The sequence below is a fragment of the Saimiri boliviensis genome, chromosome 14 (assembly GCF_048565385.1).
Source record: "Saimiri boliviensis isolate mSaiBol1 chromosome 14, mSaiBol1.pri, whole genome shotgun sequence".
In the NCBI taxonomy this organism is placed as follows: Eukaryota; Metazoa; Chordata; class Mammalia; order Primates; family Cebidae; genus Saimiri; species Saimiri boliviensis.
In genome coordinates this window covers 90,575,801-90,592,679 of record NC_133462.1, presented here as the reverse complement: position 1 = coordinate 90,592,679, position 16,879 = coordinate 90,575,801, and the positions used below count along the sequence as shown (strand labels likewise).

General features: G+C 37.8%; 1 protein-coding gene across 4 annotated transcripts in view; it reads left to right on the top strand.

Moving 5' to 3' along the window:
• Positions 1 to 16,879, top strand: part of AKT3 (AKT serine/threonine kinase 3) — a 318,464-nt gene that overhangs the window by 198,290 nt on the left and 103,295 nt on the right. For all 4 annotated transcript variants that reach the window (XM_039464326.2, XM_039464325.2, XM_074385420.1 and 1 more), the window contains 2 exons: positions 7,694 to 7,759; positions 9,093 to 9,161. In XM_039464326.2, coding sequence (XP_039320260.1) covers positions 7,694 to 7,759; positions 9,093 to 9,161 — 135 coding nt within the window. The remainder of the gene's footprint in view (positions 1 to 7,693; positions 7,760 to 9,092; positions 9,162 to 16,879) is intronic.

Sequence of the window (16,879 nt, the reverse complement as noted above, 5' to 3'; positions counted from 1 at the left end):
TTCCCCTTTTTGCGCATAAGTACATTAAAATAATTACCCAATGTGTTTGCTTGATTACTGGTGTCTCTTTTTCCCTGGACTCTTCTTACTGGTGGACCTTAACCACAGTCTCTGAACGTGATCAACCAGCTGCTTTGATCTGTTCTTTCAGATTCTCTTGAATCTCTGTATTACACATTACATCAATGATTGTGGTTTACTGTAGGAGTCAGATAATGGTTTGATCTGCTGTACCTTCATCAACTGTCATTATTCTATTGGAAGTTTGATTTTATTGATTTATGTTCTGGAGTTATTTCATGTAGGTTGTGTAGCTTCTGTTCCTCAGCAGCATGTTCCAAGATTATTATTTACTAGTTCATTCACTCATTATTTCAATAAATACATGTTGAACACCTAATTATTTGCTAAGTACTGCTCTAGGTACTGGGACCATGTGAATGAATAAAACTGACAAACTCCTCTCCTTTGGGAAATTATATTCAAGTCAGGAATTAGACAATAAATAATACAAATAATCATACAGTATGTAAGAAACTAATCCATACTACAGAGAAAACTGGAGTAGGGAAATAAGTAATAATGATGGTAGAGATTTGGGTACTTAATGCGGTTTTAGATAGAATGATTATGGAAGGCATCACTGAAAGTTGAAGTTGCAGCAAACGTTTGAAGGAGATCAGGAAGCAAGTCCTTTAGATATTTTGAAGGAAGGCTGTTCTAGCAAGAGGAAATAGCAGTTGAGAAGACCCTGAGGAAGGACTTAGCACATTCTAACACATTCTTTGAATAGCCAGGAGTCTAGCATGGGTGGTGTGGAACAAGAATGGTGTAGGATTGTTTGTAAGGATATTGGCTTTTACTGGGAATGAAGTGGGAAGCTTTCGGAAATTTTTACACTGTGTAGTTAAACAATCTAGTTTTCAGTATCACTTTGGCTGCAGTGTTGACAATAGTCTGTGGATTGGAAGCAGATAGTTTGCTAATTGCAGCAGTAATCTAGATAATTGATGATAGTAGCTTGTACTAGCGTAGTAGCATTGGAGGTGGTGGTGATAATGAGACCTTGATGTATTTTGATGAAGAGCCAGCAGGATTGCCTGACAGATTGAATGTAGAGTATGAGTGGGAAAAAAAAAAGTAATTGGAGATCATTGTTAAGATGTTTGGCCTAAGCAATTGAAAGGATGGTGTTGCCATTTCCTACAGGGAAGTTGATTGCAGGAGAAACTTTTTAAAGGGAGATTTGGAATTAGGTTTTGGACATGACAAATTTGCAGTTTTTGTTAGATACTCCAGTTTATGTCATTGATTATACATCCATGTCAAACAGCCTTTTCTAGAATTTAGAAAAGAAGTCCAGATTCGAGGTATAAATTTGGAAGTCTGTCAGCATGTAGCCTGTGTTAGAGCCGTACTCGGAATGAGTTCACCAAAGGAAGGAGTATACCCTGTGAAGAAAACTCTGAGGATTGAGTACTGGAGATGCTGATAGAATAAGGGTTTCAGAGAAAAGGGAGCAGCAAATGACACTGAGGAAAGACAGTCACTGCAGAGGAGGAAAGTGACGAGATTAGGATGTCCTGGGACCCAAGAGAACATGTTTTCAGGAGGAAGGAGTGATCAAACATGTTGTCTTCTCTTCTGACTAGGAAGTAAGAACACATTTTGAACATGTGAAGGCCTGAGATTGAGATAAAGAGAAACAAATGAAAAGCTCCTGTGCTTGGAATTCAGCACAGACATGGGTTCTAGTCTTAGCTTAGTACCTTGACTAGGTAAGGGTTAGTGTGTACATTTAAGTGTACGTACCAGGCAAGGAAGGAGACCTAGGAAAGACTTGAAACAACCATCCTGAGAAATTGAAGAGTGACCTAAGTAGCGATGGATGAAAGAGGCCTCTGAAGATTCAGCTGCGATTGGAGGGGGATTCCAGTGATGTTTATCTTTAGATTTGAAATGCAGAGTTAAGAGGGTAGAGATGAGCTTGTCCCAATACTGCGAATGAGAGAGGCAGAAGAAAGACTGGAGTCCAGAGTGATTATATCATAGTGAAAGTCAAAGGAGTTCATGTAGTCCTCCATGAAGGGATATTTGGAACAGCAGCATGAACAAAGCATCAAACACAGTACTTGAGAAAGGTGCTATAATGTTTGTAGTTAACAGAGAACAGTGGTGCTTTCATCTTCTCCATCAAGGTGAAAAATCTTCAAAAGAGGGACTAGAAATCAAGGAACAATGAGAAGACAGTCTGACAGTTGGAGAATGGAAGAAGTATTAAAAGTCATCATCTGGGCCAGTGCTCAAATTTTCAAGAAACAAAAGTTAGAACTCCAGATTTAGAGCTTGATAAGTGTGACATCTCTCCTCTGGCAGGGAGAAAAAAAAGTATAGATTGCTAACATATGGCTTGTTGAGACAGTGGAAAAGTAAATAATCACTGATAATTATTGTAGTTTAATTTGTAAAAGTGTGTCATATCACTAATCATCAGAGAAATGCAAATCAAAACCACAATGTGATATCATCTGTGTTAGTCCATTCTCACACTGCTGTAAAGAGCTGCCCAAGACTGGGTAATTTATAAAGAAAAGAAATTTAATTGACTCACAGCTCTGTATGGCTGGGGAGGCCTCAGGAAACTTATAGTGGAAGGGCTGAAGCAGCACGTCTTAACGTGGTGTCAGGTGAAGAGAGAGCAAATGTGTGAAGGAGGAACTGTCAGAAAACTTAGAAAACCATCAGATCTTGTAAGAATCCACTCATCATCACAAGACCAGCATGGAGGACACTGTCCCCTACCACCAATCCAGTTACCTCCCAGCAGGTCTCTCCCTTGACATGTAGGGATTATGGGGATTACAATTCAAGATTGAGACTTGGGTGGGGGCCTGACCATATCATCAGCTCACCCCAGTTACAATGACTTTTATAAAATAAAATGAAATAAAATGCTAAAGGGAACTCTCCTGTGCTGTTGGTGGGAATGTAAGTAAGTATAGCCACTATAGAAAAATCATACGAAAGTTTCTCAAAAACTAAAAATAGAACTACCATGTATATCCAAAAGAAAGGAAATCATCATATCAAAGAGATGTCTACACCCTTTTGTTTATTGCAGCGCTATTCATAACAGCCAAAATACGTAATCAACCTAGGTGCCCATCAGTGAATGAAAGGATAATTGTGGTGTACATACATAGTAGAATATTACTTAGCTATAAAAAAGAATAAAAAGAATGAACTCATGTCATTTGCAGCAACATGGATGGAAATGGAAGCCATTCATTATGTTAAGTGAAATAAGCCAGGCACAGAAAGACAAATATTGCACATTGCTTTAATGTGGGAGCTATAAAACGAGTAGGGGGATGAAGTTGATTAATAGGTACAAAAGTAGAGTTGTAATAAGATCTAGCGTGAGATAGTTCAGTATGGTGACTATAGTTAACAATCTGTGTATTTTAAAACAGCTGGAAGAGAAGAATTTGAATGTCTATAGCATAAAGTAAAAGTACAAGTTTGAGGTGATGGATATAAGGTACCCTGATTTGGTCATTACACATACCGGATGTTCAAAACCACACATTTACCCCAAAAATGTATACAACTATTATATATCAAAAAAAAAGTGTGCCAAGGTGACACTTCTGTACCCTCTTCCTCCCGTTTCCCCCACCTGATTCATGTCTTCTTCCAGGTGTCATTTATAGCTCTGGGCAGATGAAGGAAACGGTTTAGACAGAATGTGTCTTGATTTCAACCAGTCACTTTAGATTTGTGGTCAAGATGGAGAACATAATGTGAGCAGAGTACCTAGTTAAGTAGATAGTAAGTTATTTGAAGATGGGAGGCAGTTTTGTGAAGTAGAAATGACCTTTAATGTTGAACTTAGATGTGGGATCAGCTGGTTCGGGAATTACAGGAGATGACACTTGTGGTCTTGATAATTAAGGGTAGAATTTCTTATTCCCTTCGCTGTCATCTCCTACACGTCATTTCCTCAAATAATCTAAACACTGAGTGGTCGAATGAAAGGAGAACTTCAGATCACGTGTAGTAGAGGGTGAGTGATAAATTGGAGAGGATTGGGAAAATAAATATCCAAAGGAAAACCGTTGCTCTGCCTCAAGAAATAAAATCCTATTCCCCCTAAAGCTTATATGAAAGAAATTAGATTTAAAAGTTTATTATTTACTATTTTACCATGGATGAATATATGTAAATTTGTATTTCAAAAGCTTTTCCATGAAAAAAATGTATACCCAAGCATTTCTAGAACTTTTCGTTTATAATTATGATCAACAAATGGATTTTTAAAAGGCATCACATTGCTTTAGTCACTGTTTTACCAGTTATTTTTAACTTTTTGTTTTGACATGTTGCTTTTAACTGTAATTAAAAATTATTGGCATCTGTGTTTACTTTTTAGCTTGCACATACCTTATCTTCATAGCAGAAACTAATTAGTATGTGAAATACAGTACCATTAAATATGCATTAATGGGAAGAAATTCTAATCTGGTCAGCTGTAAAACAGCTTAGAAAATACATTTTGCTGTGTGCATGGTGTTCATTGTAACTCCATTCTCATAACAAAGAAATGCTGTTTTCGACTTTGCCGCTGTCTTTACTTGGCTCCTTGGATGTGGTCAGATTACAAATTTAGGGGGTAAAAATGTCTTCCCTCATGAAACTTACTAAGTGATTTAGAAAAATAACTGTTATGTGTGATGAGCCTGTTTTAACAAAATAGAATGTAATATCCCACTGAAATTTTTCAGAGCACTGGAATATCTTTTTTACTTCCAAATAAATTTCATACTTACCTTTCTTTAGTTTTTTCCTAATTTATTGACCCAGATCACTTAACATCTTAAACCATAACAGGTAAGTGTTATCTTCTGCGAATCTCTTTTTGAACTGCCTATAAAAAATGTTTCTTTGATTCACGCTCATGTTGGAGGCATGTAACTTTTGTATATTACTGTTACCTTTAGATCTCAAAACTGTCCCCCTTTTTTTTGTTCCTGCTGCCACTGTAGTAGTCCAGCTCATCCTGACTTCTCTCTTGGGGTACTGTAATACTTTCCTAATTTTTCCTTCTTGTTTCTGTTGTCCTTCTTAAAAGAACATGAGTAGACTTTTAAAAACATTGTCACCCCCACCCCATCACTCTCTCCACGTCCCACACCATCACAGTACCCAACTTACACTCTTCCAGTAGCACTGGTTTTCCCTACAACCCCATTAACAGTAGTGGATAACCTCCACTTTTTCCTTAAGACCCCTTATCAGAAGGAGGCATTGTTTGAGTTGCATGATTTACTTGTTTGTGTTTTCCACTGTCCTGTAAGCTCCGTGAGCAATGGGATCATATCTTTTTTATTAAGTTATTTTATACCAGCATTATGCTTAGCAATTAGTAACTGCACGTCAGTAGTTTTGTTTTTTTTAGTGAATGGATTTGGTTCAGTATATAACAAAATAGTCACTTGTAAAATGCTTAATGATGTATTTCATGTTCCCTCTGTGATGCTCATTAACTGTAGTATCCCCTTCTCTGATTTTTCCCATTAACACTGATCACCATCTATGTCAAAGTAAAACTCCATGAGAGCAGAGAATTTTGTCTTTTTGTTCAGTATCCTGTCTCTGATGTGCAGAAAAATACCCAGAAGATATTTATTGCATATGTGTTGAAGGAGTCGGTGGGTGGGTGGATGGATGAACTCCTGTACACTTGACATCTTAGAATTCTTTCCTGTGATACACAGTTCAGTTCAATAGACATTTACTAAGTATCTGCTCTATGCTAACCATTATGTTAGTCACAGTGTATATGGAAATCAATAAGAAATGAGTAAGTTCTGGTGTCATTTCTGCTTTGATTTATTTTTTTTTTTTTTACAATGTTTGCTATTATTCTAATTAACTTAGGATCTATAGTATCACATGACAGTGACTTTCAAATTGAGCACTTGCAGTTAAAACTGGCTCCTATGAAACAAATAAGACAGATGATTTTATGCTCATGCTTTTCTTCACTGTTGTTAATTACACTTTCTTTTCAGACACAATTGGTCTGACCCTCTAGGAATGGTTGTGAGATTTTAGCTCCTTTGATTAATCTAGTTATCATTATCTTTTGAGTTTAAGGCAAAACATTTTTATAAAGATAACAAATATTATGCAGTGTCCTGATGTTTTGTTTTTCATGTCTTTCTTATAATCTAATTTTGATTTGCTGACAGTGTTAAAAAATGGATTCAGCAAGGGCTTTGTTTAGGATGTTGCGAGAAATGAAGAACAGAGATGCTGCGTCAGTTTCAGCAGTTATCTTCCTTTCATTTCTTCAAGATAGTGTTACTTTTGAAATGTGAAACATTATCTGCAGTTCTCCATGTGTTGAAGAAAACACTAGTTTGTTTTCGATATCAAGATGAGATTTATGCCCAAAGTTGGGGGAAAAAATTCTTAGTTTATTTTTGGTTTGAAATATATTCAACGTTTAAAATGATCACCTACAGCAGGAGGGTTGTGACCTTTTTTTTTTTTTTTTTACAAAAAGAAACACATTAAACCTGTAGTCTCTGGCACTAAGCTATGAGGACAAAAAAGCATAAGGATACAGTGGAGTTTGGGGAATTGGGGAAGGGTGGGAGCAGGGGGAGGCATAAAAGACTCTACATTGGGTACAGTGTGCTGCCCAGGTGATGGTTACACCAAAATCTCAGAAGTCACCACTAAAGAACTTATTCATGTAACCAAGCACCACCTGTTTCCCAAAAAACTATTGAAATTAAACGAAAACATACGTGTTATACCTCTACCAACACCACCACCAAAAACCAACCAAACAAACCTGTAGTCTCATTTACTTGGGAGTCTGAAGCTGGGGGATTCCTTGAGTCCTAGGAGTTTGAGGTCAGCCTGAGCAACATAGCAAGGCCCTATCTTTAAAAAATAAAAAAAACACATTAGGCTGGGTATGGTGCCTCATGCCTATAGTCCCAGCTACTCAGGAGGCTGAGGCAGGAGGAATACTTGAGGCCAGGAGTTCAAGGTTACAGTGTGTTATGATGGTACCTCTGTACTTCATCCTGGGCAACAGAGTAAGAACTTGTCTTTGGAAAATAGGTGTATTAAAAAGTTATAAGCAGAAAGGTATATATTTTAATTCCCTGTTCCTATTTCTAAAATATGAAATTTAGAACTAAATATTGCATGTGTATTCCTTTTTTAAAGCAGGAGCGTTATAAATTCTGTCATATTAATTGTGAAATACATCCTTTTATCCCCCCGAATAAAATGTATTAGAAACATGGAGATGTTAAATTACCTCATGCTGAAAAATTAGTTAAGTCGTTCCCTTCAAGAGTAAAAGCTTGATATTTAATTTTCTGTGTCCCTGATAATTTTCTGGTTGATTTTTATGTCATTATTGATATACTTTAAGTATGAGTGAATTTATATGAACTTGTAACATACAGCTGTCTGAATTAAATAAATAATTTGAGGGTTTTTTTGTTTTTTTGTATTTTGGCGGAGAGAATGCTGAGTGATAAAGGAAGCACGCCTTTTTAAAATCCTTTTCTATCTCTGGGTTTAACCTCTTCCGATTTTAGAGAAATAGTGAAACTATTATCTGTGCTCAAAACATATATTGAAGGTTTGCTTTTTTCTTTTGTAGGATGAAGTGGCACACACGCTAACTGAAAGCAGAGTATTAAAGAACACTAGACATCCCTTTTTAACAGTAAGTAATTAGAGGACAGATGTTATAATGTTTGAAATTTAAGGAATTTTGTATTAGAAACTAAATTGTGAAAAATAACATTCATTTAAATATGCCATTTTCTTTGTGGGAAGACTATAAGTCAAATTTCTTATAACTTATTAGAATATATGGATTTTTACAGTATGTGTGCACTGATAATTCTTCCCATTATGCGTTTATTACTCTTTTTAGAATTTTTTTGCTCTCATGAATCTCTTGCAATTAAAAACAAAAGCCTTAGAATTAATAGATTACCTCTGGCATTTTAAGACTATTGAGGAAATGACAGATTTTTAAAAATTTCTTAAATGTATAGATTTTAGGTTTCTTTGTTTTATTGGTTTCTGATAAATATTTTAACAATCAGAAGCATTTCTTCAAATATGTAAGGCAGAAATGTTTATTGAATATATTTTATAGAAATGAGACTTATTTGAGGGACAGAGTACTTGAAGAAATCCAGGAATGCTAAATACATTAGAGGTGGGATAAGTCATGCTATGTTTTTTTCAATAGACAAAGTATAAACTGTGATTATATGATATGCCTGTAACTTAGTTGTTTTGAAAGAAACTGGATTTTTCAGTTCTGTTCTTAGATTCTTTGTAATACAGGGATAATTGGTAAAGTTTCTGTGTTTTCATAGTTCCAATGAACTATATTGAGATTAAAAATAATAGCTAGACATTCAAAAGTGGAACCCTTTAAACTGTTGGGAATATCTGCAATAGACATTTTCAGAGCAGTCAGTAGATAACTAGATTTAACTTTGCTACCTTTTTTGTGTATTTATTGTCTAGTGTAATAAGATTAGCATTTCGGTATTTTTTAATCTATATATAACCTATAAAATTACTCAAACCAACTCCCTTGAGTTGGGTTCTGTTATGCACTCAGTATGCAAAAAGTGATGGTGACATAGTATTAGAAACCTGAGTGTAGCAACTGTAACTATATTCCTAGGAAACTTCAACTGCTGCAATCGGTCGGCCACGCTGTGAGGCTGCATGGATGAGAACCTTGAGTACTGTAATGCAGCTACAAATTGATGGCAGATTAGCTTGAGAAGTGCTTATTGCAATCAAGTTTGCTTTTACTTGGAATTTTAATTTTTCTTGTAATAATACCTATTGTGAACTAAATAAAATTTGTTCTATATTTCTCATAAACTCTTAAGCACTTTTAAGTAGAAAATAAACTCTTAAAAAATATTTTCATCAATCATGCTTAGTGTTCTGTTTTTAGTACCATTATAATTAAAAGAATATAGGATTATAATATAACGTTTTTTCTTTTTTTTTTTTATTTCAAGTCCTTGAAATATTCCTTCCAGACAAAAGACCGTTTGTGTTTTGTGATGGAATATGTTAATGGGGGCGAGGTGAGTCAAGAAGTAAATCCAGTATTTGCATGGTAGTATTTTCATTATTTTAAAAACATCACTTAAAATACTAGTTATAATATAGCACTTCTCCATTTCTCGATAGGAATTTGTGTAGCTCTTAATACTACTAAACAGATGAGAACGAAATTATTTCTGATGAGATCTAATCATTGTTTTTATGTAATTACATTTATATATTGGAAAGTATAATTTTATTCTTTTGCCTGTATTTTTAAATGTAAAAAGTTTTACCACAAGTATGATTTTTGAAATCATTTTATTAAGTTTTGAAAACCAGAAATATAAGATTTATTATGTTTTACAGAGTTTCTTTTCAAGTAGGCTGTGAACATTATTTTATCCATTCTAAACTCAGTGGAACAATAGTCCATGGGCACATTATCACATTATGGCTAAGTTTTCTTTTCTTTTTTTTTTTGAGACAGAATCTTGCTCTGTTGCCAAGGCTAGAGTGCAGTGGTGCAGTCTCGGCTCACTGCCTCCTAGGTTCAAGCACATCTCTTCTCTCAGCCTCCTGAGAGTCTGGGACTACAGGCACTTGCTAGTATGCCCAACTAATTTCTCTACTTTTAGAGACGGGGTTTCACCGTGTTGGCCAGGCTGGTCTCGAGCTCCTGACCTCAAATGATCTGCCTGCCTCAGCCTCCGAAAATGCTGAGATTACAGGCATGAGCCACTGCACCTGGCTTCTCTTCTTCTATATAGTAGTTAGAGTTCTATGACTTTTTTTTTCTTGAGATGTGGAGTCTTGCTTTGTCTCCCAGCTGGAGTACAGTGGTGCAATCTCGACTCACTGCAGCCTCTACCTCCTGAGTTCAAGCAAGTCTCCTGCCTCAGCCTCCTGAGTAGCAGGGACTGCAGGCGCGTACCACCATGCCTGGCTAATTTTTTTGTATTTTTAGTAGAGACGGGGTTTCACTATGTTGGCCAGGATGGTCTCTATCTCTTGACCTCGTGATCTGCTCGCCTCGGCCTCCCAAAGTGCTGGGATTACAGGTGTGAGCCCCTGCGTCTGGCCTGCCGTGACTATATTTAAGAGACTGACAATATCTTACAGTTTTGGAGATAAATGTAATCATTTTTATTAGCATATTCCTTTGTTCTTTCTCCTTTCTCTTCCTTGGTTTTGATCACAGTTAATATGAAGGAAAAGTAAATTTACTGGAATAGCTAACTGGAAATATTTTTCATTGTAGGCTTTCTGAAATTAATTATTAAAAAGGGCCTTGTGTCTCATGAACTTAAAATATTCGTATTTTCCAAAATAATTAAATATCCTTTATGAATTTTTTTTTTTCCTGTAGAATTATCTAATTTGCAGGAATTCGTTTCTTGCAAAACTTCATTCGGGGCTTGTGTGGTGGCTCAGACTTGTAATCCCAGCACTTTGGGAGGCTGAGGCGGGAGGATCACTTGAGCTCAGGAGTTAGACCAGCCTGGGTAACATAGTGGGACCCTGTCTCTACAAAAACATTAAAAAATTAGCTGGACGTGGTGGTGGACTCCCAGCTCCTGTACTCCCAACTACTTAGGAGCTGAGGTGGGAGGATCACTTGAGCTTGAGAGGTCAAGGCTGCAGTGAACTATGATCATGCCACTGTACTGTACTCCATTGTGGGTGACAGAGCAATACCCTGTCTCAAAAAGAAAAAGAAAGAAAGAAAGAAAGAAAACCTTAATTCATTAATTTGGTAAACACATTTTGAGTGCCTGGGCAGAATGGGTTTATCAAAATGTGTTAAGATATTATCCTTGTATATAACTTCTTTCTGTAAGTTCATTAAAAATTAGAATGTGTAGTGAAAGACCTAAATTCTAATAAAGTCATGAAAGAAAATGCTTAATGGATGATCTAGCACTTAGGGTAGGCTTAATGAGGTTTCACCTGGGGAACTGATTTAAGATGATGTTTCAGACAGAGAGGATGGGCAGAATCACTGGTGGGTGATAGGAAAAGAAAAACTTAAGTTACTAAATAATAATAATCCTGGCATACAGGACTGGGCCCTTGCTGTAAGATGTCTGAGAAAATACAGAGAAAATGGATGTTGTGAACTGTGGGACTGGTACATCTTTTTTTTGAGATGGGGTCTGACTCTGTCATCCAGGCTGGAGTGAAGTGGTGCCATCTTGGCTCACTGCAACTTCAGCTGTCTAAACTTAAGCAATCCTTCCATCACAGCCTCCTGTGTAGCTGGGACTACAGGCACGCATCACTATGCCTGGCTAATTTTGTAGAGAAGGGGTTTTGCCATGTTGCCTAGGCTGGTCTTGAACTACTGGCCTTAAGTGATCCACTCACATCAGCCTTTCACAGGGCTGGGATTACAGATGCGAGCCATTGCATTTGGCCATATTGTTACATCTTAATGACCAATTAATTAGATCTGGGTAGAAACAAACAGGTACAATGAAAAGTGATCTTCAGTTGCAATTTGGGAGCCTTAACAGGTAACAGTTAAGTTATGAAGAACATGTTAAGCATATAAATTGGGTTTTGAAAAAGTTGTTCCTAAGCTTTTAAGGTAATATGTATGTGGAACTACCAAGGAGAGTGAATAAAGAGTCAAAACTGGATACGGTTTTGGCAGCCATTCCCATAAAGATTATAATTTAAGTTAGAGGTGGAAATGAAATCAATGAAACCTCTATGTCAGTATCTAAAATGCACTTATACTGGGACTCAGCAATTTTGTTTCTAAGAATTTAATCCTACAGACATACAGATGCACCACAGAATGATACATAGATAAATATACTCATTGCAGTATTGTAGTACTTTAAATGAGCCTTCAATAAGGAGTCTGCTTAAATCAACTGTTACATTCATGCAGTGGAATCTCTGTATCCATCAAAAAGAATGAGACAGCCCAATATGGGCATATATAGAAGTTAAAAAAAAACAGTGTAGAAAGAGTATAAAACATACTTCTGTTGTGTTAAAATAAAATTAGACCATAAACATGTGTATATATGTTTGTGCATTGAAAATGCCTGAAATTATGCACTGGATATTAGTGCATGTCTTTGGGAAAATAAACTGGCTAGGAATAACATAGGAGGAAGACTTCTCATTTTTGTATTTTTCTGTGTCTTGTGTTGTAGCACATACGTGTATTATCTAATAGTTGAAAGTAGACGGATGAATGAATGACTAAGGGAAACAGTAAGACAGATAAAACAGTCTGCGGACAAAAACTTGGGAAAACACCCTTAAGTGTCTCTTTTTTAAAACGTATCATATATTCACATCTATACTAACAATTTTCATATTGCTTTATAATTACCTATTTACTTGTCTATCTTTCTTACCAAAGTGTTGACTTCCAAAGAGCCTTGTTCACTGGTGTACCCCTAGCACCTTATACACTTCTGGTACATAGTTGGTGCTTGCCAAATATTCATTGGATTATTTGAATGAATAAGTGAACAAATGGATAAACATTCCCTTGGGGAGTAGAGATAAGAGAAGTTAGCAAAAATGGTGAAATAGGAACTACTGAGGAGTAGGAAGAAAAATAGAATGTGATACAGTGTGCAGTTTATTTTATAAAATGAATTTTACATTTTAGGAGAGAATATCTTTGTATTTGTAAAATACATATGTATTAAGTCTTAGTGGAAGGCACCTTGGTAGATATCTAGGGTATAGAAATCTGAATTAAACATAGATCTTACCCTCAAAGAGTTTATAGCCTAGTGGGTAAAAGATAGGGCACAAAAATAATGCTAAATATGAAACAATTATCACTTCTATCATAACAGGCAAGTAGATTGTGGGACTTTGGGGGGGGGTGTTGAAGGAAAGCTTCCTAGAGGGGGCTACCTGGCAACTGCACTTCCTAAACCTAGAGTTCTTAGAGATGAATTAGTTGATGATTGTTGAAAAATATTTTACACAAAAAGCAGATTTCCAGATTAACCAGGTGGTTTTCTTTAGCACTGATACTCATACATTATTTTTCTTGTTCAGCATATCTTTGTTTTCTTCAGATTTTCTGGTTTGGATTGGGCTATAGATAAGTACTAAATTATTTAATATTTTGAAGCAGATGAACTGATTCTCTAAGGTTTCACTCCATTACCTAGTCTGGAGTACAGTGGTGCTGTCTCGGCTCACTGCAACTTCTGCCTCCCAGGCTCAAGTGATTCTCATGCCTCAGCCTCCTGAGTAGCTGGGATTATACATGTGTACCACCATACCTAGCTGATTTTTGTATTTTTAGTAGAAATGGCGTTTGGCCCTGTTGGCCAGACAAAGTCTTGAATTTTTGGCCTCAAGTGATCTACTCACCTCAGCCTCCCTGTATGTGGTATATAATTTCCGTGTGCATAGGTAATTACAGTGTTGCTACACACACACACACACACAGACACACACACACACATACACAGAGTTTATGCTTATTCATTGATTTTTAATTAGCAATAGCATCATCTTATTAGTCTCTACTCTAGAAAGTTTACCTTGAATTATAATTTGAATTGAGAGTTTAGCATGCTCTTGATTATGCTTGTGATTGTTATGTGTTTGTTAGTATTCATCACGTGCCACATAGCAATGTTTCAGTCAGTGATGGACAGCACAGTGGTAGTCCCATAAGACTAAACATGCACCGGTTTGTAGCCTAGGAGCAATAGGCTATATCATACAGCCCAGATGTGTAGTAGGCTCTGTCACCTAGCTTTGTGTAAGTCACTCTGATGTTCACACAACGATGAAATTGCCTGTGTTGGTCAATTCTCACACTGATACAAAGAACTGCCTCAGACTGGGTAATTTGTAAAGGAAAGAAGTTTAACTGACTCACAGTCAGGGCTAGGGAGAAATCAGGAAACTTAGAATCATGGCGGAAGGGGAAGCAAGCCTGTCCTTCACGTGGTGACAGGAAGAAGTGCTAAGCAAGAGGGGTAAGCTCCTTATAAAACGATCAGATCTTGTGAGAACTCACTCACTATCACAAGAATAGCATGGTATTAACCACCCCGTGATTCAGTCACCTCCCACCGGAGCCCTCCCATAACGTGGGGATTATGTGAGCTACAGTTCAAGTTGAGATATGGGTGGGGACACAGCCAAAGCGTATCATTCTGCTCCTGTCCTCTCCCAGATCTTATATCCTCACATTTCAAAATATAATCATGCCTTTTCAACAGTCCCTTAAAGTCTTAACTCATTCCAGCAATAACCCAAAATACTAGGTTGAAAGTCTCATCTGAGACAAAGCAAGTTCCTTCTACCTATGAGCCTGTAAAATCAAAAGCAAGTTAGTTACTTCCTAGATACAATGGGGGTACAGGCGTTGGTAAATACGCCCTTTCCAAGTGGGAGAAATTGGCCAAAACACAGGAGCTGTGGGCCGCATGCAAGTCCAAAATCCAATAGGGCAGTCATTAAACCTTAAAAGTTCCAAAATGATCTCTCTTGACTCCATGTCTCACATCCAGAACATGTTGATACAAGAGGTGGGCTCCTATGACCTTGAACAGCTTCACCCCTGTGGCTTTGCAGGATACATCCCTCCTCCCAGCTACTTTCATGGGATGGTATTGAGTGTGGCTTTTCCAGGTGCATGGTGCAAGCTGTTAGTAGGTTACCGAGGGAAGTGGCCCTCTTCTCACAGCTCCTCTAGGCAGTGCCCTGTGGGAACTCCCTGAGGGGCTCCAGCCCCACATTTCCCGTCTGCACTGCCCTAGCAGAGGTTCTCCATGAGGGCTCTGCCCCTGCAGCAGATTGGTCATCCAGGCATTTCCATACATCCTCTGAAATCTAGGTGGAGTTTCCCAAACCTTAATTCTTATCTCTGTACCCAGCAGGACCCATACCACATGGAAGCTGCCAGTGCTTGGGGCTTGCACCCACTGAAGCAGTGGCCTGAGCTATATGTTGGCCCCTTTTAGCCACAGCTGGGACTGAGGCAGGTGGGATGCAGGGCACTATGTCCCAAGGCTGAACAGAGCAGGGGACCCCTGCTTTTAAGCCCTGGCCCTGGCCCATAAAACTATTTTTCCCTCCTAAGCTCTGGGCCTGTGATGGGAGGGGCTGCTGCAAAGGTCTCTGAAACGCCCTGAAGACCTTTTCCGCTTTTTCTTGGTTATTAACATCTGGCTCCTTGTTACTTATGCAAACTTCTGCAGTAGACTTGAATTTCTGTCCCTAAAATGGGTTTTCTTTTCTATTGTCAGGGTACAGATTTTTCAAACTTTTCTTCTCTGCATTACCGCTTTGCCACTTAGAAATTTCTTCTGCCAGATACCCTAAATTATCTCCTTCAAGTTCAAAGTTCCACAGATCTGTGGGGCAGAGGCAAAATGCCACCAGTCTCTTTGAAATATAGCAAGAGTCACTTTGACTCCGGTTCCCAAAAAGTTCCTCATCTCCATCTGAGACCACCTCAGCCTAGACTTCATTATCCATATCACTATCAGCATTTTGGTCAAAGTCATCCAACAAGTCTCTAGGAAGTTCCACACTTTTTCAGATTTTCCTGTCTTCTTCTGAGTCTTCTAAACTGTTCCAACCTTGCCTGTTACCTGGTTGCAAAGTTCCCTTTACATTTTCGCATTTTCAGATACCTTTATAGTAGCACCACAGTCTCTGTGGTACCAATGTACTGTATTAGTTCATTTTCATGCTACTGTGAACTGCCCAAGACTGGGTAATTTATAAAGGAAAGAGGTTTAATTGACACACAGTTCTTCAGGGCCGGGGAGACCTCAGGAAACCTATAATCTTGGTAGAAGGGGAAGAGAACACATCCTTCTTCACATAGTGACAGGAGAGAGAAGCAACGAGCAAAGGTGGAAAAGCCCCTTATAAAACCATCAGATCTTGGCAGAACTCACTATCAGGGGAACAGCGTAGAGGTAACCACCCCTGTGACTCAATTACCCACCACTGGTCCCTCCCGCAACACGGGGATTATGGGAACTACAGTTTAAGATGAGATTTGGGTGGGGACACAGCCATCCCATATCATCTACCAACAAATTTTTCAGACCATATCCCGGTTGTTAAGTGATGCATGACTATATTTAGAGCACTAAAAATTTTTGATGGAGGTGGATTGTGAGATAAATGTTGGCTGTGAAAAATCAACCCTGGCTTCTTACAATGGAATTGTGTCATAGTTGCATGTGGTTTATATGAATTAAAAGAAGTGGGCTCAATAAGATATAGCTGAGATAAATAGACAGTCAAGTTGATTGAAATATTGTGATTTTACTGCTCCTCTTCTCAATGAGTCTATTCACAGAATGACCTCAGGATGAGAGAGATAAATTTGCTATTCTCTACTCCTTGTTAGTTTCTGCTTTTTATGCATAGAGCTTCATGGAATATAAATTCTGGTGTTGTAAAATACAAAACTTTCATGAAATGTTGTCATTGAATGCATTGTAACTGCAGGTGTTCATTTAAAGAAACTATATTCTGGCCGGGCGTGGTGGCCCGTGCCTATAATTCTGGTGCTTTGGGCAGCTGAGATGTGGATTTCTTGAGCCCAGAAGTTTGAGACCAGCCTGGCCAACATAGTGAGATCCTGTGTCAAAAAAACAAAAATTAGCCAGGAATGGTGATGTGTACCTGTAGTCCTAGTATATTAATCAGGAAAGCTGAGGTGGGAGGATCACTTGAACCCAAGAACTCAGGGTTATGGTGAGCCAAGGTTGTGCATACTGCACTCCAGCATGGG